This window comes from Leptodactylus fuscus, chromosome 2 (assembly GCF_031893055.1).
Source record: "Leptodactylus fuscus isolate aLepFus1 chromosome 2, aLepFus1.hap2, whole genome shotgun sequence".
Lineage (NCBI taxonomy): Eukaryota > Metazoa > Chordata > Amphibia > Anura > Leptodactylidae > Leptodactylus > Leptodactylus fuscus.
Window position 1 is genome coordinate 50392201 of NC_134266.1, and position 24102 is coordinate 50416302.

At 42.8% G+C, this 24102-nt stretch overlaps 2 protein-coding genes across 5 annotated transcripts in view; one reads left to right on the forward strand and one right to left on the reverse strand.

Moving 5' to 3' along the window:
- GIT1 (GIT ArfGAP 1) overlaps positions 1–5106 on the forward strand; it is a 95034-nt gene extending 89928 nt beyond the window's left edge. For all 3 annotated transcript variants that reach the window (XM_075263759.1, XM_075263761.1, XM_075263760.1), the window contains one exon: positions 577–5106. In XM_075263759.1, the coding sequence (XP_075119860.1) occupies positions 577–789 (213 nt within the window). In that variant the 3' untranslated portion in view covers positions 790–5106. The remainder of the gene's footprint in view (positions 1–576) is intronic.
- A 4336-nt stretch (positions 5107–9442) lies between these two features.
- Positions 9443–23188, reverse strand: TP53I13 (tumor protein p53 inducible protein 13). 2 transcript variants are annotated; one of them, XM_075263704.1, is made up of 9 exons: positions 23077–23188; positions 20756–20830; positions 19913–19948; positions 19112–19170; positions 18363–18441; positions 17029–17157; positions 15139–15327; positions 13386–14295; positions 9443–11823 (listed from the first exon to the last, which is right to left on the reverse strand). In XM_075263704.1, exons 1-9 carry the CDS (start codon positions 23155–23157, stop codon positions 11714–11716), a joined length of 1668 nt encoding a protein of 555 aa, XP_075119805.1. In that variant the 5' UTR covers positions 23158–23188; the 3' UTR covers positions 9443–11713. The 2 variants fall into 2 exon arrangements, with proteins under 2 accessions (XP_075119805.1, XP_075119804.1); XM_075263703.1 differs by having other exon boundaries at positions 19913–19951.
- Positions 23189–24102: the final 914 nt, after the last annotated feature.

Consider the following 24102-nt stretch of genomic DNA (forward strand, 5'->3'; position numbering starts at 1 on the left):
CACACAGACCTATATTGGCACATCGATTTGTGAATGCTTGGGAGCTAAGAATCCTCTACCAGTAGACGTTACATACAAGGAGACTCCCTGTGTGCATTAGGATTAGGCAGTGCTACAAAGTTCTATGCTATGCCTAAATCTATAGCTACAGTAAATGCTAAAGGAAATGTGTTCACTAAAGCCACGCAGGGTGAACGGTCCTCAAAACATATAGTCTCAGCCCAATGACATGATGAATAACACACTACATTGTCAATAATAGTGATGGGCAGCAGAGTGACGTGCCCACAATTGATAGCAGTGGTCAACTTCTGATGTATCATCGTCCCCACTTGTTATACTCTGGGGTCTCCTCAGACCCCAGATTATGATATTGTTTCTCATTTGGTAGATTTTCGGGTCAAATTTGGTTCTAATTGAATCGGTTCACTTTTCCCTATTGGAAGCTCTCTTGTATGTAGGTGCAGCCATCCAGCTGGGTAACATATAGTAAGACATATTGACCTTTCTTTCTCCTGTTCTGTAGAAATCCTTGTGGCATTCGATTGTCTGACATTTCCCTATTGTCTTTGGCAGAAACCAGCACTGGAGACCGTACGCTCCTCCTTGAAACTGCTGAATGCCAGTGCGTATCGACTGCAAAGTGAGTGTCGCAAGACTGTTCCACCAGAACCAGGGGCGACTGTAGACTACCAGCTCCTCACACAGCAAGTCATCCAGTGCGCCTACGACATTGCCAAAGCAGCTAAACAGCTGGTCACCATCACCACCCGGGAAAAGAAACAGTGACCTCTGTTATCCACTAGGAACATTGTCCTTACTAAAGGCCTACCAAGACCATAAGACATGGGGGGTGGGGGCTCATCACAGCCTTGGATGACACTGAGGCTTTTTTTTTTTTTGCTCTTGGCTGCTTATGAGACAATTTCCCCTGCAGGCCAAATATTTAAAGTGCAGTCCCCTACAGAGAAATGCCATATAGATGCCCTGCTGTATATCCATTGTTCCGTACACATTACCCAGACTGTACACAGGTGTGTGCAAAGAGAAAAGGCTTGTGGTTGTAGGACCCGTCCTGTGGTCAGTACTCCTTGTGTTGTATGTTAGGACGTAAGGTCTGATTTGTCATTTTGGAACAGGACCAGAAGTTTCTTATAGCTGCTGAATGTTTACATACAGAATCCAATGGGTGTAACCACATGAAGCACAAATATGCCATGGACCACAGGCGGTAAGGGGTCACTAAGGATACGTCCCGCCCAAAGCAACTGGGCTACAAATCTGCAATTCCTGCTGGTCATTGTTCAGTCCACATATAAATTATACCGAATATTCTGGAATAATCCGCAGCTTCACCAGTTACAATTATTAATATTTTGTTTTGTTTTTTTCCCCTTTTTAAATATTATTTTTCTCTACTCTGATTCTGAATGCAAACAAGAATCAACTGGGTAAGACGCTTTATTCTGCATCGTCTTCTTGCAGTATGAGTCCTCAATGAATGGTGTACATGACCTACAAGCCAAGGAAGGCAGATTTGCTTACACTGTATCCTATATGGGGGGAAACATTTGTATGCTTGGTGGTGGGGTTGCATTAGACCTTTTCAGATCTTCTCCACTTTACCTACTATTAGGGCTGGCGGCCATCTCTGGATATCTGGGCCTTTAGTCCAGAGCAGATCCAGAATGATCGGGGGCTCCTGCAACTGGAAATTGCCATCATACACTAAAGTAGATTCTAGCGTCTTTATTTATCCCCTATACAACTAAATAAGAATCGGTTGCAACATCTTTGTTGTAACCATCAGCCTGTGTCCAGGAAGAATATTGACAAGCCTGCAGCGTCCTGGATACCGACTGCTAACATTGGCGCACACTGTTTTAACGGAAACTTTGGCACATATCAGTTCATGTGATGCAAGTCCTTAAATATGTTGAAATATTGGGACTGTGCCTTAATCTGCCTTCCGACTCTGCCGGGAGCACAACAAGGGCACTCGAATGCAAAGTCAAATAAAACAGCTGGAAATGCCCCGTGTCGTGGGGCGCACACACCTCACAGTGGGGGCGCTGTGTATAGTTACCAAGGTAACCTGCCAAGGGTTTTGTGCCAGGTTTGAAGAACCCTTGACCAACCAAGACTGATCTTTCTGCTTTGCTGTGAAGGGATCACTCAGCGAGGCCAACGCTAAACATACACTGGAATCTGTATATATATACATATATATATACATGCATATATATAATATATTCTAAACATCTCTTTTTGTTATTTAGGAGGGAAGGATTCATGTAGAAGATTGCTCATGTATTTTGTATAAAACCACTTTTAGCTCATTTCCAAAGCAGACTTTGACAACCTATCGCTTTTGTTTTCGGAAAACTTTGCCAATTCAGGGCTTAAAGGGGTTGTCCAGGTGTAGAAAAAGGGTCTGCCTTTTTTTTTTTAGAAACTGCGTCACTGTTGCTCAGAGGTTGTTTCTGGTATTGCTGCTTTTTCGCTGTTCGAGTTCTGCTAGGTTCACGCTAGCGCCGGCTGTCTAGTCTGTTCTGTTTTGTTAGAGGACAGGCGGAATGGTAAAACTGCGGTTACATACAGAACCTGATGGCCCCATTTGGCTATAATGGGATCTGACAGGTGTTGGCTGTCTTTAAAGGGAGTCTATCATTGGCAAAACTCATTTTTAACTAAAGACTCATTGGAATAGCCTTTAAAAAGGCTTTTGTACTCCTACCATTCCATCGTGGATTCTCCCTGCCTTTTCTTCTAAAAACTATTTCTTCTGTTATGCTAATGAGCCTCACCGAGCACCCGGGAGTTCACCCAACGTTCTGAGCACCCCCGCGTCATCCCTGTACACTGCCCCTTTAATGCTAGTGCTCAGGCTCCTCCTCCTCTCTTTCGGTACTTGGGCCGAGCACAGGCCTCTGATTCTGCGCTGTACTAGCTAAAATCTTGCGCAAGAGGAGGGGACAAAGCACAGGCCCCACAGAGGCAGTATACAGGATTGACGTGGGGTGCTCGGACACTGGGTGACCTCCCCTGGTGCTCGTTGAGGCTCATTAGCATAACAGAAGAAAGTGTTTTTAGAAGAAGCAGCAAGCTGGAAAGGCAGGAGTAGCATTACATTTTTAAAGGCTATTCCAACGTGTCTTTAGTTAAAAATGAGTTTTGCCAATGATAGACTCCCTTTAAACTGAAAGCAACAGATTAAGAAGCTGTGCGTGCAGAATTTTTTTTGTCTGCCAATTTCAGGCGGACATTACGTCCTATTCCTCTACGGAGATTGACGCAAATGTGAATGTAGCCTTAGAGGGGCTCTATCAGCAAAATTATGCTGTATGAGCCCCACATATGCCTTTATAGCCTTTAAAAAGGCTATTCAGGCTCAGCTAATGTTATTTTAACCCCCCGGTCTTAAAATAAAAACTATAAAAACGAATATGCAAATTATTCTTACCGTGCACGGTGGGCGGTCGTGCACTGTCCAATGTCATCTTCTGTCATGCCTTCCTGTTCTTTCTTCATTCGGCGATGCCCTCCGATCTTCCTCTTCTTCCGGCAGGCTTGGTCCAAATGCGGCGCGTGCGCAGTATCGCTGCCTCTGGAGCGCTACTGCACACACTCCGGCGCCATTTTTCTCAATGGCAGTTTGCGAGTGTACTGCGCATGCGTGTTCTAAGGGGGAACTGAGCATACGGAGTCCCCTTAGAACTACATGAGCGTACTGCCATTGAGAAAAATGGTGTCGGAGTGTGCGCACTAGTGCTCTGGAGGGAGCGATACTGTGCATGCGCCGGATTTCAACCAAGCCAGCCGTAAGAAGGAGGAAGAGCCAGGACCGGAGGGCATCGCCGAAAGAAGAGGAAGGCGTGACAGAAGATGACGTCGGGCAGTGCACAACCGCCCACCGTGCACGGTAAGAATAATTAGCATATTCGTCTTTATGGTTTTATTTTAAAAGGGGTGGGGGGTTAAAATAGGATTAGCGGTGCCTGAATAGCCTTTTTAAAGGCTATTCCCGCATATGTGGGGCTCATACAGCAGACTTGCTGATAGAGCCCCTTTAATGGGAATGAGATAAAGTTCCGCACACAGGCCATGGACGGGAGTAACAGTGGTTCTGTTTCAGGAAGGGGGCAGACTCTCAAGTTCTAGACAATCCATTTATTCACATTTACTCCATGACTTGCAGAGTGCTGGGAATAAATTCTATAGGTTGGCTAAGCTGCTGTATAAAGGTAGCACAATGCCACTTTCTGTAGCCAAGTAGGGAGTTACTACTATGTGACTGTAAATGGGATAACTTAGCTCCATGTTTACTCATTGTGCAGTAAGTGTCACAAGCATCTCGTCTTCCCAGTCTTTTTTGCACTGACACTATATATGACCCATGGTTGTTCTGGAGGGATCTGCACCTTCTCATATTAATGTAGTCGGAAAAAAACAACCCGCGTTCTGCCTCGCATGGTGCGCATGTCACGGGCAGCAACCTCAAACTGAAGAGAAGGCAGCAGTCACTCTTTCCATGCCATTTCTTCAAAGCTTTATTCCCACAGATGTGTCCAGATGATGATTCGGCTACAAACAGGCCTTTCTATATTAGTTTGAGATAGGTGTGTTTGTAGCCAAAAGAGCGTTATGTGGACATGTATGTAGACTTACCCATAATGCTCTGAAGAAATTGCATCAAAAACCTGAATTCTCTTAACTTTTCACTCAAGACCTGGAGAGCCGTAGTTTGCAGACCACTGCTGTATAGACCATAATGATAGCAAACCTGTGCCTGTATATATCCTCCAAGGAGCCCGGAGCACAGACTCCATGCTCCAGCCTGCACCTAGTAATACAGCGACTGCAGGCAAAGCTACAAGGAAAAACCTCTCCAGTGCCGTCTCCAAACTCCTCGCCCAATCCGCTTTCATTTTCATTTTGCCGATTGATCTTACTGACCTGCCTGCCTTTAAGTTCCTCATGTGACTTTTTTTGTTGCTACAAATGCCATAAACTGCTTATACTGACGTCTGTAAGAGCTCGGTGGTGGGTGTTTATGTAAAAAAATAATGCATAATGTACATTTGTATCAAATTAAACAACTAACACTCCCATGTCCCCTGTGTGTTATTAAAGATGATAGATAATATATGGGGTTAAAGACCCAAGAGAATAGGCAATGTGATAGGACCAGAGTTATCAGCTCTAGTTTTTGGGGGGAACAATCTGGGCGCAAGAGAAATTCCCTGCAGCAATACCAGAATGCCTAAGAGGTTTTTTTGCAGACAGATTTTGGGGCAGAATCCAGCCCTATAAACGCCTCCCAACTCTACCATTCATTTCAGTGGGTGTCAGTAACAGATTTTTTTTTTCCCTGTAGCTGATTCTTTCGCCAGAGATAAAAAAAACAACTAGTTTTGACAGCCATAACTAAACCTCCATTTGAACCTTTGGAATTGGTCCCTATCAGGACCCTGACTCCTAAAATGATCGCCAGGCCCTTTCTGCTAATCCCCCATTCACAGTGACTTCAGAAGATGGGGTTATGATTAAAATAAAAATAAATAATTTATATAGCGCTAACATATTCTGCAGCGCTGTACAATTTGTAGGGTTCAAATACAGACAGAAAGATACATAACAAAGAAAATCATTTCACACACAATGGGACTGAGGGCCCTGCTCGCAAGAGCTTACAATCTATGAGCTAGAAGGGGTGACACAAGAGGTAGCAGGGGCGGCATTGCTTATGCAGAGGTCAGACACTTTTGTAATAGAGGTTACTCTCATTACATAAACATAAAACTTTATGAGCCATCACTAGTGGTGTCCTATAACATGTGGATGGAGCTTGGACCTATAAAGTTAGCCTGAAATGGCATCATATCATGTGGGGAAAAGTGGGAGCGGAGACAGAGGAGGGTTAAATTTTAGGGATTCTAATACAGTACGGAAGGGTTTATATTAGGAATTGTGATAGGCCTGTCTGAAAAGATGTGTCTTTAGTTTGCATTTGAAACTGTAGAAATTGGGAGTTAATCTGATTGTCCAGGGTAGAGTATTCCAGAGAAGTGGTGCAGCTCGGGAGAAGTCTTGTATACGAGCGTGGGAGGTTCTGATAATAGAGGATATAAGTGTTAGATCATTGAGTAAGCAGAGAGCACGGGTTGGGCGGTAGACAGAGATGATTAGGCTTGACCCAGCTTTTCTCCCCCAGGTTAACTGTTCTCAGGAGGGTGAACATCTCTATCGAATTCATTTGTAGGACATTACTTGTTCCTCACATCTACCTTTTTCAAAAACTATAGGTTGGATGTGATCCCTATTCTACTCTCTCACTATTCACTATTGTTGGTAGGCCAATTTATTCTAATAATTGTTGTAGACAGATCATCTTGTACACGGGATGGGCTCTCCAAAGTGGGAACACAACTATGTTTTCATTGGCTCATATAAATAAGGGCGCATGTGTTTATATTGACTTGTCATATTGATCGTTGCTCATTCTGGGCAGAAATTTGTTCCATGCAAACAGACCCAAAGTCTGTGTCACATTCAGTAATGTAAGAAAAATGCCAATGTTCACACTGTTCCATAGGAATGCAGGTTGGCAAAAGCTATAAAACTGCATTTTATAGAATTCTGTTACCTGTAATAAGAGATTTGCAGTTTTGTTTCAGCTAGTAAACAGCTATGTGTGAATGTGTCCAAAACATCCCAGCTGATCGTACTAAAATCTAAACCTGTCTATCCAATATTCATGTTCATCAGTGGAATGGACATTGATGTAAATAAATGAGCAGTCTGTGGCTTTCCCACACGGAATAGTGAACGCAGATTTGAGCTAGGCCTAAATCCAGCTCACAAAGGGACAGAGTTTGAGTCAAACATACTCTATACAAAACTATATCAATCTGCTCTGTTCCTCCTGCTCTATAACATACCGACTGCATATTCTGTGTCAGGTTCCCTTTAAAGGATCCGTCTACTATTTTGGAGTCTCGAGTTAAATATTACTTCACGATACCCAGCACAGCCCTGGTTTGCATTCAGTTTGCCACGTAAACAGCAAGTGCTGGCTTTAGGTTTCTTAATTTATCCTTGTGGTTTGGCTTTTTAGGTACACTGGTCATTTGAGGAAAAGGGAAAATAAAAAGCAGCTTGTGCACAGAGACTGAATGTAAAATAGCGGATTATTATATTGTGGTGACTACTGGAACCAGAAGGAAAAAGGGTCACAGTCCAGCTCTAATGGGAGAAATATTTTGTTGGCTTACTTTGCATGGAATTGTGATCCAAAATTTCAGCACGATTTTGGAATACACAACAAGTCAAAAGGGCCTAAAACACAGATGGTGCAAATGAAGCCCGAGTTCTGGCATATTTCGCTTAGAAAATCTTCCCTACTGTGTTGTCCCAAGGGCAGGGCCTCAAGAACTTTAATCAAGTCCTACACTACCTATAACTGAGATCAGCGAGATCTCTGCCAGTATTGCCAAATGATGGAGTCATTCATTATACACCACGTATTGGCCCACACACAGTGGCCTTGTCCATGTGCACGGTGTGGTCTGGTACATGGGACCTGGTATCTGGTCTGGGATCCAATAAATTACTCAGTCATTTTATGTATTTTTAGGTCATTTTTCAATAAATCATCAAGCAACACTTAAGGCATTGACTGGCAAGAAGGGAAAAACAAAGAGAGCATGGAGAAAGATTATGAAATGAAGACTTGAGCATAAGGAGAGATAATATCAGACATTACACATCACAGCAAAAAAAAAAAAAAGTGTCCTGCGCACCTAAGCTTAGGAACACACCACTAATTTTTAACAGGCGGAGAATATTCACAGCAACACACTAACCTAGAAGGCTGCTGGTGGAGGTAAGTACAGTAAGTAGGGGAACTGACTGGTGCAGGCCCCACAATAGGGGAGACACAGATATACACAAGAGAATCTGATGAATGACCAAAACGCGCTCAGTCATGTTAACATGCTACAGAGGACTTTATTTTCTTGCAGAGTCTACACCCATGGTGGGAGATTGTAACCTTGGGAAGGGTCTCCTTTAGGTTGGAGTTCACTTACCGTATATACTCGAGTATAAGCCGACCCGAATATAAGCCGAGGCCCCTAATTTTACCACGAAAAAAACTGGGAAAACTTATTGACTCGAGTATAAGTCTAGGGGGGTAAATGCAGCAGCTACTGGAAAATTTCAAAAATTAAAAATGGTCGTAGTTTTTGGGTGCAGTAGGTGCTGGGGAAGGGGAGGGGGTGTTTTGGTTGTCTGTCTGCCCCTTCCCTGAGCTTGAGGACTGGGATTTTTCCCCCCCCACTTGGAATTCAGCCTGGCTGTATATAGGGTATCTGCAGTGCTCCTATTAACCCCTTCCGGACAGGACAGGAGCACTGCAGATACCCTATATTCAGTAGACTGGGCACTTTCAGACACAGGGATACCTAATGTCCTAATGTGTATGTGTTTCACAGTAATTTTCTACTTTTATATGTATTCTAGGGAAAGGACAGATTTAGAACTTTTATTTATTTATTTTATTATAATTTGTAAAGCTTTTTTTCCCCCACTATTTTATGGGAGAAGAAATATACGTTGAAGAAGAAAAAAATAATAATGTCCTGCTCGCCCCTGCCTGAGAAGTGTCCTCATCTGCTAATCTGCACCGGTATACAGAGGCATCAGCATTCTGCCGCAACAGTCCCGTGGCAGAATATGGCAGCAGCAAATGAAGAGGAATTTCTCTTTAGTTTCCACCGTGTGAACTTAGCCTAAGTCCATTTTTGCTATTTTTTGTTTCTCTGCTATTGTGTTGGAGGTGTTTGGTCAACATTTCTGTAATATACTTCCTTAACCTATCTAACTTTCACCAGAAAGACAGGCTGTAAAGCTCCCACTAGCAATGGTCAAACTAATCACTGCCCGAGTCTGTTCTATACACCTGTGCTTAATGCAGTATGTAGAGCTGTAGCATTTGTCATATGTGGAATGTCCACTCCAAATGGCTGTATCTGATTTTATACCATAAAAAAAGGAGATTCTCAGCTTTGATATCCTGCCAGGATACTATAAAATAACTGAAGAGAGATCACTGCTGCATAAAACTAATGCTGACAGTGTTTTAAGTTGAGATATATCATCTTATAAAACCATTTTTTCTAGGTGTTATAGAACTAGAGATCTAGCCCTTTGAAGCAACAATCTCCCCCTTTGGCAAGTGTTACAGCTCTCTCTACATACAGTACAATAACCAATTGCAGTAGTTAACTTGCTGAGTACTGTTCGTGTTTCCTTAGCCAAAGAGCAATAAGCTGAAGAGCACACAAAGTATTTAATAAAACACAAAGACAATTTATATATACTGTTATATTTAAAGAAATCTGAAAAAAAACCTGATTATATATAAAAATACAGACAAGAAAACAATATACAGTTTACTTCAAAAAGTACAAAAATAAATATATAATGTCATTTATAAATCGTTGCCAAACGCAACACCAAGTATTCATACTTAGAAAGCCAGAGCTGGCTATAAGATCATTCTCTGGTACAGAGAGAGGACGGCAGGGTCTAAGAGAACCCGAAAGTATAAAAGTGGAGGGTGAGGGGAAGATTTCCAATGTGCACTATGAAAAATCTTCATGTAGTGAACCCAGCTAGAAAATATATATAAATCCAGCAGGAGGTCCGGCTTATTACAGGCCTTGCAGGTCTATCTGACGTCACTAGATAGGAAATGTCCAGCACTGGTTCACACACACAGAACAGTAGAGACATACAGAATGGGTGATGCCGAATTTTAGGTCAACCTTACCTCACAGATGTAGGAGCATCAACCCCCAAACTGGAAAGCAAACAATCTAAAGATTTCCATGCCAGCAGGGTTGTTACTGCAGTCTCCACCGCTCTGTTATTAGCATCTTGTTCACACTTGTATTTTAGATTTAGTAGTTTTTAAGAGAACAATCAGCAGTGTGCATGGTGGGTCCTGTGGAAACCAAGATAAAAATGGCCTAACAACTCTCCCCTGAACAGAACGTCAGAGGAAGGATCGAGTATGCTGCCATTCGACATCCAGTCTTTTTAGTCTCATGCATGCTCAGCCGAACCAACCATGTATGTACATGAGAGTCACGTGTTGTGTTATTTTAGGTGTATGACCACCTTAAGACTTAATCTTCAGCCAAAAGACAGGTTGAGACATAAATTTGGCACTAGATTGGAGTAAATTGCACAAGACAAGGCCGAGTTAATTCACTACTAAGGGGGTTAATGGAGACTGTAACGCTTAAAGCTGCAAACAAATCAGTAACAGATCGTCCCGCTCCCTGAAAAGGTCCTAGATTGAGGCCAGCGAGCCCAAAACTTATCACTTTAGAGCAGTGGTTCTTAACCAGGGTTCGATCGAACCCTAGGCCCTATGCACGGTTCATTTTGTGTACCAGTAAAAAAAAACATATACCCATGTCTTGAATTTGGAAAAAAAAATCATATTTGATTTATCACTAAAGAAGGGTTCGGTGAATGTGCACATGAAACTGGTGGGCTCGGTACCTCAAACAAGGTTAAGAACCACTGTCCTAGAGAGCAGAGTAAAGATTTCCACCAAAAGAAACCCTCACTGCATGTAGTACCCAGCTAGTAATATCTAAAATGTCTGCATCATAAAAGGGAATGTCCCAGGATCACAAAAATTCCCCCAAAATACTTGTCCATGAGTTGTGTCTGGTGCTGAAGGGAACGGGCGGGTACCGCAATACCACACACAACCTATGTAAGGCTAAGGCCCCACAGGATGTCCTGCAGCAAAAAAGCACTGTGAGAAAATCCGTGGCAGCAACACAGCGCGGTTCTTCTCACAGCACTTTAGATGGAAAGTTTACAGAGTTTTCTTCCATGGACTTTCTGTTACAGTTATATCTATGGAAACGCTGGCAGTTTTCCCATAGGTATAATTGACATGGTGAGATTTCCAAAAGCGCGCTGGTTTTGGAAATTACAGCATTTCCGCACCACATTTTTTACCGCAAAATGCGTATGGGTTTGCTAGAATCTCATCCACTTGCCTTTACTGTAAAACGCTGCGAGTTTTTGTCCTATGGGGCCCCGGACTAAAGGACTTGTATGAGATTAGAAATAAAGTTCTGCTACTGCTCCCTCAGATAGGTGCTGTGTCTGGTATTGAAGAGTCACCTGAATGGGTGAAATACTACATACATACCATGTGCAATACTACATACATACCATGTATGTAACACTGTGTTTTTTGAAAGTCGCAGCCTGCCAGTTATACCTGTGGAAATGCTGGCGTTTTCCCATGTAGGTATCAGAGGCAAAAAGTCAAAACCAGAAGTAGGTCCAAAAGAAAAAGTTTTCGTCCAAATATTGCAAAGGTGCTTCCAGCCTAAAGTTTGTATAGCAGAATTTTTCAGCTTCAGGAATTCAAAACAACATTTTCCCACTTGACCAAATTCCACACCTGCCAGGAGGAATTTTCCACCTCCTATTCACTTCAATGGGAGCCATCAGGTAGAATCCACCTGAAAATCAAACATGATGCTTATTTTTTTTGCTAGCCGGGACAGATGACATCACTCAACCATCATCAGCGTCTCAGTAGTGCTCCAATTCCACTTCCAGATCCGCTAGGAGTGTATTCCACACAGCGACAATCTGGATGACTTGTACTATTCTAGTCTGAACTCTCACTCAGACTTTCATACAAGACCACAGGACTTTTCTTGCGTCCAATCCATTTCTTGCGTATGCTGTGACCTTGAACCAATCTCCTCTTGATGACCGCTAAACAGAGAGAGAGAGAAAAAAAAAAAAAAAAGATTTTTACAGCACAAAAAAAAAACAAAAAAAACTAAAGACTTGTACGTGCATTTATACATGAATTATTGTCAGTATACTCTCTACCTAGATACAAGCTGGTTGGTTGACGGTAAGAGATGTCAATCACATGGGTTTTATAGTTGTTGGGGATTGTCCAATCCGTTCTGCTAGAGCCATACTACAGGGCATACACAAACATTATATTCCCATCTATGTGAGTATATCGGTTTGATATACCATCACTATACGCTCGTGGAGGGGGATTAACCCAACAATCCCAAGAAGGAAAGAGTCACTGGATTGGAGCTGTGCTTGTGGCTAAGACCAACTGTAGTTCTCTGCAAAGCCAGATAGCAAATAAGAAACAATGAAGGATCAACTGTGCCGATCCATTCTTAGGACTATTTCGGGTTGGATCCATGTCAAAAGCAGCAGGCCAACCCGCTGTGTGAAGGAGTTACACAGACTCCACATGGTTGGACATTTTTAAATAAAAGGCATTTAGAAAGGAGTTTGACTTTGCACTGTTTTACATTCTTCTTATACATTGGTTTCCTAAATGCAAAGATCCTGGTATCACCTCAAAGCCCAGAATATAAATCTAGGCTTTAAATTGTTACCAGGCTCTTTGTTATAGGCGCGCTATTGAGGATGCGGCACTTGTTTATTACAGTCATGCAAAAATGGAAGGAAAAATCTCAGCCTGTTACGGTCCTCTCTCCCCTTGTACAGCTCCTTGTAAAGCAGTGAGGTCAGTACAGTAGAGATCTGGCCCTACAAGAGAAAACCTTCGGCTTTTATTTTTAGAAGTCTCAGGCGTAAACTTTTTTTTTTTTCTAAACCAAATTATTTACTTTGATGCAAAATTGCACAACACCAATGGCCTGTAGACTGGCGAGTACCCCATGCCTACTTTAAAATTATTTTGGGGGGGTAGAATATGATTTATTTTTTTTAATTTGAGAATATAGATTTCATTTCTGTGTGACAAATGTAAAGACATGCCACCTTGGCACTATATTCAGACATGTGGCGTTAACTATAAAGAGGACCTTAAAATCGTGTTATATACTACCGCAAGGCCAACAATGCCCTGAATTCAGCACAGTCAGTTTTGCCAGTGTCTGCCCCAGTTGCAGAGATATTGGTGCGGTTATTTTCGGTACTGATATCATTTATGGGTGGTAACAAACGTCCCCCTTCACAGTACAAAACTATAGAATTATACCAAAAGGGGGGCATTCCCCAGCACCCAGCGATGATGCTGAATTGTGCGCCTGGCTCCTCTGACAGGGAAGAGATATCAGTAGCCAAAACTAACGCCTCCAATATCTCTCCAACTGGGAGAGATACTGACAATACTGGAGGTGTGCTAATTTCGGTCAGCTCTGCATCGGTATGTAATACTCAAAACCTTAAGAGACCATGAAAGGTCCTCTTTAAAGCAGCCATTTCTTATAACACCGGACCTGTATTGTGCATGATATATTTCATTATTTTTGTTTTTCACATAACTGAAGACTTACATGCCACAGACTCCTTCTCCTCCGAGTGGCTTTCCGAGGTCCAGTACAGACTCTTACTCTTGCGAAATTTCTTATAAATTTGTGTGTACAAGACTGAAAAAGTGAGCAGTGCAAAGAGGAAGATAAGAGACGCCGCTGCCCACTTTGCTTCTTCAGTGCGGGGAGTAGAAACAAACACTCCAGCGTTCTTCTGGTGACTGACACCCAACCTCCTCTGGGCCTTTGCTGGTACCTGCACGGTGACATCTTGCTGACATTTGCACTCTTGTTTTTGCTCTTTGTCAGTTGAAGGCTTTTCAGAGGGCAGTATCTGCTGCTCGGTAGAATTACTTACATTCTGGGGAGTTGGTTTCGGAAGGAGAACAGGACTTACAGATTCCTTACTTTGCTTGGATTCAGGAGACTCTACGTGTTGGGTCACTGCAGAATTTGGCAACACCTCTGTATTATCATGGTGGCTCACCTCCTGGGAGGCATTCCCTTCAAGAGTAAGGCCCAAATTCAGTCCAGGTGAGCCAGGCGCGATACCTCCAGGAGTGGGTGCAGTCATGTTTGGTGACAGCCCTGCTAGGTCAGCTCGATGACTTCCATCTAATTCTCTGCTGTGAATCTCAGTCCTTGAACCTTCAGTTTTAGCTTCCAGAGGCAAATCCACAGAGGGGGTTGTTGTTACAGGATCTGGCAGAGAACTGGTGTTGGCGGTCACAGATACACTCAAAACTGAAGACTGATTGTTGATGAGTTCCCCAGGTTGTGGTGCAGGTGCTGCGGTGGAGCCAGTACTCTGGGATACATTATACTCTGTTGTTTTTTGGACAAACACGGTGACTGGTAACGCTAATCTTCTCCGCCTCGTCTTTACAGTACGCTTCTTCATCCTGGAACCTTTGTTTGTAACATAATTTTGTACCTGAAAGAATCATAGTGTGACATTAATGGGAAACATTTTAACCAAAAACAGTGCCACATTCATCCATGGGCTGTGCCTGGTACTGCAGCTCATCTCCATCACAAATGGCACTATTTTGCAGTACCGGACACAGCACATGGGCAGATCAAGCGTTGCTTCTGGTATAAAAAAAAAAAAAAAAAAAAAATCAATAAAAATCTAACTCAATAACCAATAACTAACCAATATATAATATCTAATCAATAACTATTTCACAATACAACGCTCCTTCAGTAACTGATGAGATTCCTTCTTGTGTCTTTGCTCAATAAAAGTTCAGCCTTCCGATAAACTGTAATCTGAGATAGACTACGTGCTAGGGATGCGTTATCTGGCAACCTTATAGAAAACAAGGTTTCTGGCAACCAGATTCGCCAAAGTGTCAATGCCACTGTACCGTCAGAGGGAAGGAAAGGCATTTTGGTAGCAGTGACAACTCATCTTTGTCACAAAATATGTCACAAATGTGGGTCATCAGAACCCACACGTCTCTCCAGAACAAGGGTACCAACCAACAATTTGTTCCAAATGGCCCCATGGCCACAGAGAATAGTAGGGTGGCCCAATAAGCGTATTCACATCTAGAGGAGTTCTGAGAACAGTCAGGTACGTACATACCTGTCCATGATTAAAATAAGCCTTTAATAAAGCAGTCTCAGGGTAGACATCATAACCTATCCTAGCGATGCGCCACCATTGTACCGTTTACGGAGCCCTAGGTATGGAAAAGACTGAGCACAGCTATTAATGGATCTAAGGTAATATGGTTTGTACATGGAGACCGTAGATGTGTCCTTGTCTTACCCGCTTGTACATAGTGGAGTCACCGGATTGTGTCACAGAGGGTCGGATGAGTAAATGCTGGTAGGAACCTTCTTCTTCTGGATTATACTGTTGTTCAATGTGCACGTTGTCCCTTAGCCAGCCGATGACTTCAGTCCTCTTTATATGAGACATCTCCAGAGTCGAGCACCAAGCAGCCAGAGCTAAGGGCTGAGAAAAGGGAAGACAGCTAATATAACAATGAAGTAATGACCAATGCAGGGGGCTCAGGACACTGCACAGTAAAGGGGGACACTAGTGATCACAACAGGGAAGATCAAAATGGGATTTTCTCACTTGTGTAACCAATATAATAATGCTCCCAAGTATGTTAATATTTATTTCCCCTTTGACTATTTAGTCCTGCCAGCAGTTTGGAGAGGCAATCCATGCACAATGATCTTCTCATATGTCATGAACACATGCAAGAAGAGCAAAATGAAGGGGTCCCATTCCCTTATCCAAATGGAGAGGCAGGCTGAGCACTGGGGTAGGGCACCCATTCTCATGATCGATGTGGTCACCATGAACAGCTTACTTCTTCCTATTCTGTGGAGAAGGTCATAACTTCAAAACTAGGGCCAACCCCTTTAAATAAGAAAACTAGATCAAGATTTGTTTCTGTGTTCAAGTTTTCACAAGATCCAGTCTTAGATTTTTAAGAATATTTTATATAGTGTAAAAAAAAATAAAAATAAATAAAAACGCTTTCCCATAATCACTAGAGAACATGCACTCACACACGGCTGCCATTGCCGGCTTTATGTAAGCTCAGTTTGAAGCATTAGGCCACATGCACTTCATCTAGTAAGCCTGGGCTGAAAAAAAGGATAGGTATAGGAGTTTTGTCCTGGGCTAACTGCTACATACATGGGCCAGTGATAATGCAGGGGCATGTGTATGAGACCACAGTGTATTAGCTGTGAAACACACCACAAGCACACTGACAGCATAGAGAGCCTTACTGTGTAGACTGCGGTTTTAGTGACCGCTCTACTGTACTGGGGAGTGTTAGATAAGGCAGGGTCTATACCCACAGACAGCTCTGTATGCAGTGCTAGGATCAGTCTATGAGATTTCTCATTTATTGCAGCTGCCGTAAAGCGCACACACAGGCTGCTGTGCTGCCTATACAGACAATATGGTGGCTCCCAGAAAATTAATTGCAGACTATGCTGGCAGGACCCTGCAGTATATGAAAGAGACCCCCACGGCTATTGCTCTCACCCAGCTCATAAGCAAGCACCATGGTTAAAGACCTGACACCCACCGTACAAGCACGGCAACTATTGGGGAAAAGTTAAAGTGAAATACCCACAATTGATACTTATCATCTGCCCAAAAGTCACAAATGTCTGCTAAATCAGTCCCACACCCATCACTAGAATGGGGATCTATAGCAGACCTTTTTAGAAGATGTTTCAGTGTAGGGTAGGCCATGCATGACCCATGACAAAGATGACCAAGCGATGTGCCGCCTCTGCAGTCCCGTAGACTCTTAGCAGCGCCCACACTACTGTCGCTTTATTCAAACTCCTCTTCACTATGGAGAAATGGGGGAGTCTGCTGGAGCCCTAATTGAGTGACCAGAGGAGAAGAACAGGGGAGCAGCAGGTGATCAGACATTTCCCCTAAGTACACCATACGAATGGAGGGACTGTGTCATACATGGCCGGCACTACATACAGTTTTATGGAGCTGTCAGAGATCACCATCCCGGCAGACCCAGAAAAGCAAATGCAGCAGAGATCACGTATATGAATAGGGGACAAGCGTCTACAGAGGGACAACACCTTTAACCTATACAAATAAATGGGATGCGAATCCTACAAAGAGCAATGTATGAATTATATAACACATTGAGAGTCTTACCCGGTCTCTGGAGAGGGTAGGGAGGGGTGTGATGATGTGTTTTGCTACATAATGTCTGGCCAAACAGGATAAAGCTTCCTTGAGTTTTGGGTGCACACATGGATGGTACAAGAAGGCCACACCGCCATGCTGGATTACAAAAGACACAGCACATTAATATGAGGCACAATATACACAAATACCTGAATAAACATATGGTTAATGGCATATGGAGACTTTATTTTCAGGCTATATCAATAAGATATGTGATGTGTAAAGAAACACTTCGGAAATATTTTACATTTTTAATAGATGTTGCAAAACAGTAGCTCACCACGTGGTCAATAAAAGACAAAAGTGCCTTTTGTGGTTTGAAAATTTCGCCAATCAGCCACAATATGGCCGCACAGTGTGTACACAGCCTAAAGGTAGCCTTATACTTCATACAATATCATTGTTAGAGGGGTTGCATGAAAGCTTTTCACCGATGTACTCTCACATCCATCTACCAGTTTGAATGGATTTGGCTCAGTTTTCTTAGCTCCTGCCCTACAAGCTAAGCAGTAGCGAGCTGCCTCCGCCATGACCTTTAGTAATCTCATAATTACAGATAAGGGAGAATATTTTCTTATCATTGTACTCTGTGACCGAACATAAAAGTAAGTAAAGACACCCTAAAAACATACAAGACATGAGTTGTTTCCAGCAAACCCTTCACAAATATATACATTTACAATTATAGATATATATATATATATATATATATATATATATATATATATATATATATATATCTCTATCTCTATCACAAACCTTATCACATTAACAATACCTTTATCGTAAAGGTAGTTCTGCTCACACCGCCATCATGGTTTCAATTAAAAACCGTGATGCAGAGTCAGACCTGTACAATGGGTTATAGTGGGGTCTATTGGGCTTCCAGACCAGAGGAGTGCAGGCCGCCATCCAAGAAACAGCTCAAAACTTATGTGATGCTTTATTTCCTAATACATCTGTCATTTTTTGAGAACCTCTGGACCAATAGGGATGAAGGGTATAATTCTGGTTGTCTATAGTAAAAACTTGCCCTATACGGTTATAGATAAAGAATTATGCCATGAGCTTCCCCTAGTGGCAGCTGCTGGCAGTCAGGAATGAATTTCTTTCCTTTAGGTCTATGCATGGGATTTTATAGTAAAAGGGAGCCCTGTCCAAGAAATGTTGGACAGAAAAGGTGGATAAATAAGATAAACAGGTAAAATAACAGGCACAGATCTGCATCAGCAATAGTGTATATTCTATTATTAAAAATAACTAAAGACCTATGCTTTAAATAATAATTAAAAAAGACCTACCTTTAGATTATGAACCCATTGCTGAGGTGGACAGTAGATATATTCTCCATACTTGGCCCAGGTAGATCTGTGTATTCCACTGCATTTAAGAAAAAAATAAACAGTAAAATGGATGATTGGGGATTTTCTCATCATTTCACAGGATAAGTGAAGGGGGGGGGGGGGGGGGGGTGTCCAACTACTCAGGAGGATGAGGGTTTCGCCCACAGCAGAAGTACGGTGCTAGTATTTTGTGGCAAAAACCACGTGTAACTTTAATAAATTTGGGAAATATAATGGCCTCCCTTTTTTTTAAAACAGTCAAGCGATGTGTTAAATACTAAATTAGATCCTTTCCATGTACTCATTTATTTTTTATGTCCTCCGACAACCCCTTTAAATTGTCACTGTTACTTCAATAGCCTCAGTAATAGCCATTGTGATCACTATCAAAATTGCAATTTATTTTATTTACAGAAAATTAACTTTTTTCCAGAAAAATTAATCCCAATGCCAGCTGCTAGGGACCAGCGGTGCAACAAGTAGAGACCATTCTAAGGGTAAAAAGTTATGAGCAGCAAAAAACCAAAACCCAAAACACTGACTATAACCCTTTAGAATGAAAGCTACAAGAAGATGCTTTTATTCCTTATTTTAGGGACATGACAGATACACCTTAGGTCCCGGAGTGCTCCTTTATTACAGGCAGGGAAAACGTCTGCAATTGTTGTAAACAGCCCCTTATGTGTACAGACTGCATCGCCACTTACCTGTTTGGTATTGCAGCTGTATACACTATGGCAGTGTCCATGCACACATGAGAGGATCTCTACAAGAGAATATGTGACACTGTGACTCAAGGATTCATTAGTAGAGACATATTACCCTAAAGTAACACACACAGCTCACCTTACACACCATGGATACAGAATACATTCACTTGTAGATTTTGGCATTGGTTACCTCTGGTTAATAGTAAACTATAATCCTTGGTGAACCTCAGCTCAGGTATCAGTAACCGCACACAGTTCTATACTTATTACTAAAAAGTCACCACTTTCTGGCTATTTTGTTGTAAACCTTGAGCCCTCATGCACATGATCCTAATTGTAATCCCCAATTGCAGGTCAAAGTACAGACCCAAACACAGCCATAGTTTTTGTGTCTGTGTGTCCAGGACAAATTGAAGAGCTGCAAAATATGGTGCAGGTCCAATACCTATTCGTATTTGCAGCTCTATCAATTCATTTTCAATGTATAGGTCAGTAAAAAGCACAGATGATATACGTATACCAATTTGTGCGCCATTCGTGCCGTTTCACTGCTCCTAGATTGTACACGGTTGTGTGCACACGGCCTGATTCTTTAATGAGATTTAATGTGGGTGTGAGACCAACCATAAGAAACAAAATATACCCTCATCACTTCAATACTATACCATAGATCTGAGATTACTGCAGGAATACAAAAATCCAACATAGCAAATGAAGACAGAATGATGGTTTTCAGCGAATGGACCCAATTAATGGTCGACAATCTAGAAAAACATGGGATGTCCAACTCTTACTTACCTCCTGTTCATACACTGAAGCAATACTGGGGAGAACCTGCTGAACAGAAAAACACAAGAGATAATAATGTCAAACAGGAAGGCATCACGGTAGTATCTGTAATGGTAAGAATAGGTACAGATGAGCGTGTACTACTTGTGCAGTACCCTACCAGGCGGTAGATGTAAATACATTCAGACTACATAGTGACAGTCATGTGACAATTACATTAAAAGTCACGGGATTACTGCCAAAAAAAAAAAAAGTTAAAAGGTTTGGCTGAGTTAACCTTGTAGGACATGGATCTGTATTCAGCTTATTAATATAATGTTATTAAACATTAATTTGTGATGTGCTGCCCCTGGTTTAGGCAATGAAGTCAATGATGTGAGATTTCTTATCCTGTGACGGGACCCCCCTCCTTCCTTCACCGGCCTCCTCACACTGCGAAAGTGGGGTGTTTTTAAAGAGGACCTTCCATGTCCTCTAATATTGATGATATTATATACCACTGAACTCTTGTATGTGCTCTAGCTGGAGATACTGGTGACGTTGGTTTTGGCTAGTCAGAGAGGCCAGCCTTACAGCTCAGCGTCATCACTGGGCAGAGGGGAATGCCCCCCCCCCCCCAAAGGTACTCTTCCATAGCCTTGTTTTGTCAGGGGGGTGTGTGTGTCCCACCCCACCCCACTTCTGACACAGTCCTAGCCTTACACTTCCTCCAAGTCCTCTGGTTCTTCCCACAAAAATATACTGATCAATTTGATAGAAAAGCCTTCAAAAAATATCAATGAAATTGCAGGGACATGTGTGAATCTATTCTCAGTACAATGGCATGGAATAAAGTGCAAAGTATTCTCCTACCTGACCGGGTAGAGGAATATAATCCTCAGTGCAGGTATATACATCTTCTCCCGGCAGGTCCAGCTGTATATTAGACTGAAAGAGGAAAGTAAACTGATGAGAATAGATTGATATAGCTGTATATATGAACAAGGATCCTGCCGGCTACTTTACTGTGTGAGCTGGAGCACCTGTCAACCACTAAAGTTTCCATGACTAAGAAACTTCCATGTGGTGACATCGTGCAGACCAATACCTAGAAAGCGCCAGCACATCTGTGGAAATGTACACAGCCTATACACTCCCTGCTGTAAGCTGCTCAAACATGGAAATATCATAGCACATGAGTGACACGTAAGGAAAAGGAAGAATTGAAGGAGTATTCAGATATAGCAATGCTGGGACCCCTCCTGATCATGAGAATTGGGGTCCTGCTCATTTGTGGGTACACAAAACAGCTGGTTGCACATGTGGCCGCTGCATGGACTTCTACAGGACTGCCATAGATATCTGAGCAACTAACTCCAGCAGTGACAGAGAAAGGGATAAAGCACACATGCTCATGCTGCATCACCAGCTAGGGTTTACCCGAAATACTACTTCAGGCAGATTCATCTCAGCAACAGGACATATGCAAAAAAATTATACAGTATGAACAGAAATAAGCTGTACACTCTAGCCTGGGGCTACGAGGCAATTTTGGTTGGGTCTTCTGTTGCCCTGCAACACCACTAATGTACGTGAATGGATTCTGTGACCAAGGATGCTGCAAATGCATCTTATAGTTGCAAAACATATAAATAATGAAATAAGAGAAGTCCTAGTTGCAGCATCTTATACCAGGGTCTTACCTTAGCGGTTATACGCTGTATGTAGGGCAAGTCACACTCGCACTAGTACTGGCTCAGAGTCTGACAAAGGGTCTGGAGGGCCAAAACATCACTCTTGTGCGGTTTCTGGATTCGCATTAATAAAATACTTGACTGCGGTATAAAACGGGAGTGCTAAAGATCCTCTAATCATTTGCTACTGGGTGGGAACCTTACCTTGGCAATACAGAGTGCTGCTCACATCTGAAGTCTACTGAGGTCAAGATGCAACTCTATTCAGTTACATTAGTGAAGAAGTTACATGGAAAGCTCTAACTCTGTGGCAGGAGTCGAGGACAGAATGACCATGTAGCCACAGCCTCATCTGTCCACCAAATGTACTTGTTCATTTAATGATGTGCCCTAAACACATGCACACTCAGCTTGGTTAAGCATGCATATGTCCTGAATGGGAAAGGGAACAGTCAGATTTCTCCAGTGAACGTTTACCTGTCCTGAGAACAGAAGGATTGGGCATGTTGAAATCCAGCTGCCTGCTCCTCATCTCCCCCAGACATCTGCCATCAAGGGATATTTGAGGGGCTCCAATATATTTTCCTTTACAGAAATTCAGCAGTATGACCGTAGAAGAGCTCAGCAATACGTGACTGGTGAGGGTCTGACACCCAGGACCACCACCATTAAGCTGATTTAAAGTCACTATATATATTCATTGTTGAGGATGCAGCCGTTTCCCCCAGCTGATCTGTAGGGGTCCCTAGTGTTTGACCCTTACGAATCTGATATTGACATGTCTTGGAAGGCCCCTTTAAGGTCCATGACGTTCCTGTTTTAATACCATAAAATACACTAGAGAAGGACACAAACGTAATGATAGTCCACAGCTATGTAGAGCAACTATGGTAAAAGTGGGAGAAATTAAAGGTATTATCCAGAGACTTCTATTTAACCAATTTGACCAGCAGTTTCTTCAGGCATGACCTGGGGGTTCAGGGATGGCTCCGACTTCAGGCCACACAAGATCGACACTAGCCCCAAGTTCACTTTGCCTCCTCTTCTGTATTTACAGGTGCTATGTGGACCCAGGAGATGGGGACAAGTACTGATACTGATCACGTGACCCAGGGTCAGAACAAGACTGAAGAAACCGCTGATCAAAGTAATTTAAACAGAAGTCTATGGACAACCCCCTATGGCGACTTTGGCTGTAACTCCTGTGACACAACCAGAGACCACCAGGTCGTTCTGCAACTCTCTCATTATATAAGTGAATGTTATGGCTGCAATGGCAAATACTAGCCACAGGAAAGACCAGCAGGGCGCGATCTTATCGGAGCGAGAAGTCGCCGTAACTTAAATGATATCTTGTAAGATGAGAGCTTGGCTAATACTCGGGTACTTCATACACTTCTCCGGCATCCACAGGTTGCACTAGACTACAGACATTGCAATAACTTTGTCCTCAGGCACTAGAAGCGGAGAATGTCGCGGCCGCCGCACTGCACTACTCACCAGGGCATGGTCACACGTCACTCCGGCCGCTGGAGGAGCCGAGGTCAGGAGCAGAGCTGTCACCGCACACAGCCGCCACATCCCGCACACAAGTAGCACTACATCCTGGAGACTCGGCCTGCACACAACGTCAGCGTACGTCACCTTCCTCAGCTCCGGCGCGTCTCAGCCAATCAGCGAGAACAAAGATCGGGCACTTACGTTCTATTGGTCACTTGTAGCTCCGCCCCAAATAAATGGCACGCCCCTAGCCGGTCCCCGGGACCAGCTCTCTGTGGTGAGATAGGGTTGCGTCTAGAATGGAATTGCTCCTGGTAGGTCCTCCCTCCAGCAACTCCAATCTAGTCACCTCACTAGTGAACGGGCTAGAATGGAGTTGCTGGAGGCAGGAACCACCAGGAGCAACTCCAATGTAGACTGTTTAGTACTGAAGTGACTAGAATGGAGTTGCTAATAGGAGCTGCCGCCAGAAAATCCAATCTAGTCACCTCACTACGGGATCAGCTAGAGTGGAGTGTCTATAGGGAGGAGCCAGAACTGGCCAAGAGAGACATTGTATATGTATATGATTATCAATGAGAATATAGGAAAAACACATTCCTGGACATAGGATACATACATATATATATATATATATATAATAAAAAAAAACTTGATAGTCTTCAGTTCATAGTCAAGTTTTTTTTAAAATATTTCCTACCCACTGGCTAACACGGTACGAGAACAAACATTTTCCTTATATATGCAAGTCCAGAGAAGAGCAACCAAAATGGTGGAAGGTCTGCAAACCATGTCCTATGAGGAGCGGCTAAAAGAACTGGGATTGTTTAGTTTGCAGAAGAGAAGGCTGAGGGGAGATTTAATAGCAGTCTACAAATATCTGAAAGGTAGTCACAGTGCAGAGGGATCTACCCTATTCTCATTAGCACAAGGAAGTACAAGAAGCAATGGGATGAAACTAAAGGGAAAGAGATACAGATTAGACATTAGGGAAAAACTTTCTGACAGTGAGGGTAGTGAGAGAGT

Excerpts from the sequence above, each read along its gene's own strand:
- TP53I13 (XM_075263703.1), bottom strand. The coding sequence starts at position 23,157 with ATGTGGCGGCTGTGTGCGGTGACAGCTCTGCTCCTGACCTCGGCTCCT. Across the intron at positions 19,171-19,912 it reads CTTCAGTGTATGAACAGGAG|AGATCCTCTCATGTGTGCAT; the intron begins GTAAGTAAGAGT and ends ATTCTCTTGTAG. Across the intron at positions 17,158-18,362 it reads AATGGGTTCATAATCTAAAG|CATGGCGGTGTGGCCTTCTT; the intron begins GTAGGTCTTTTT and ends TTTGTAATCCAG.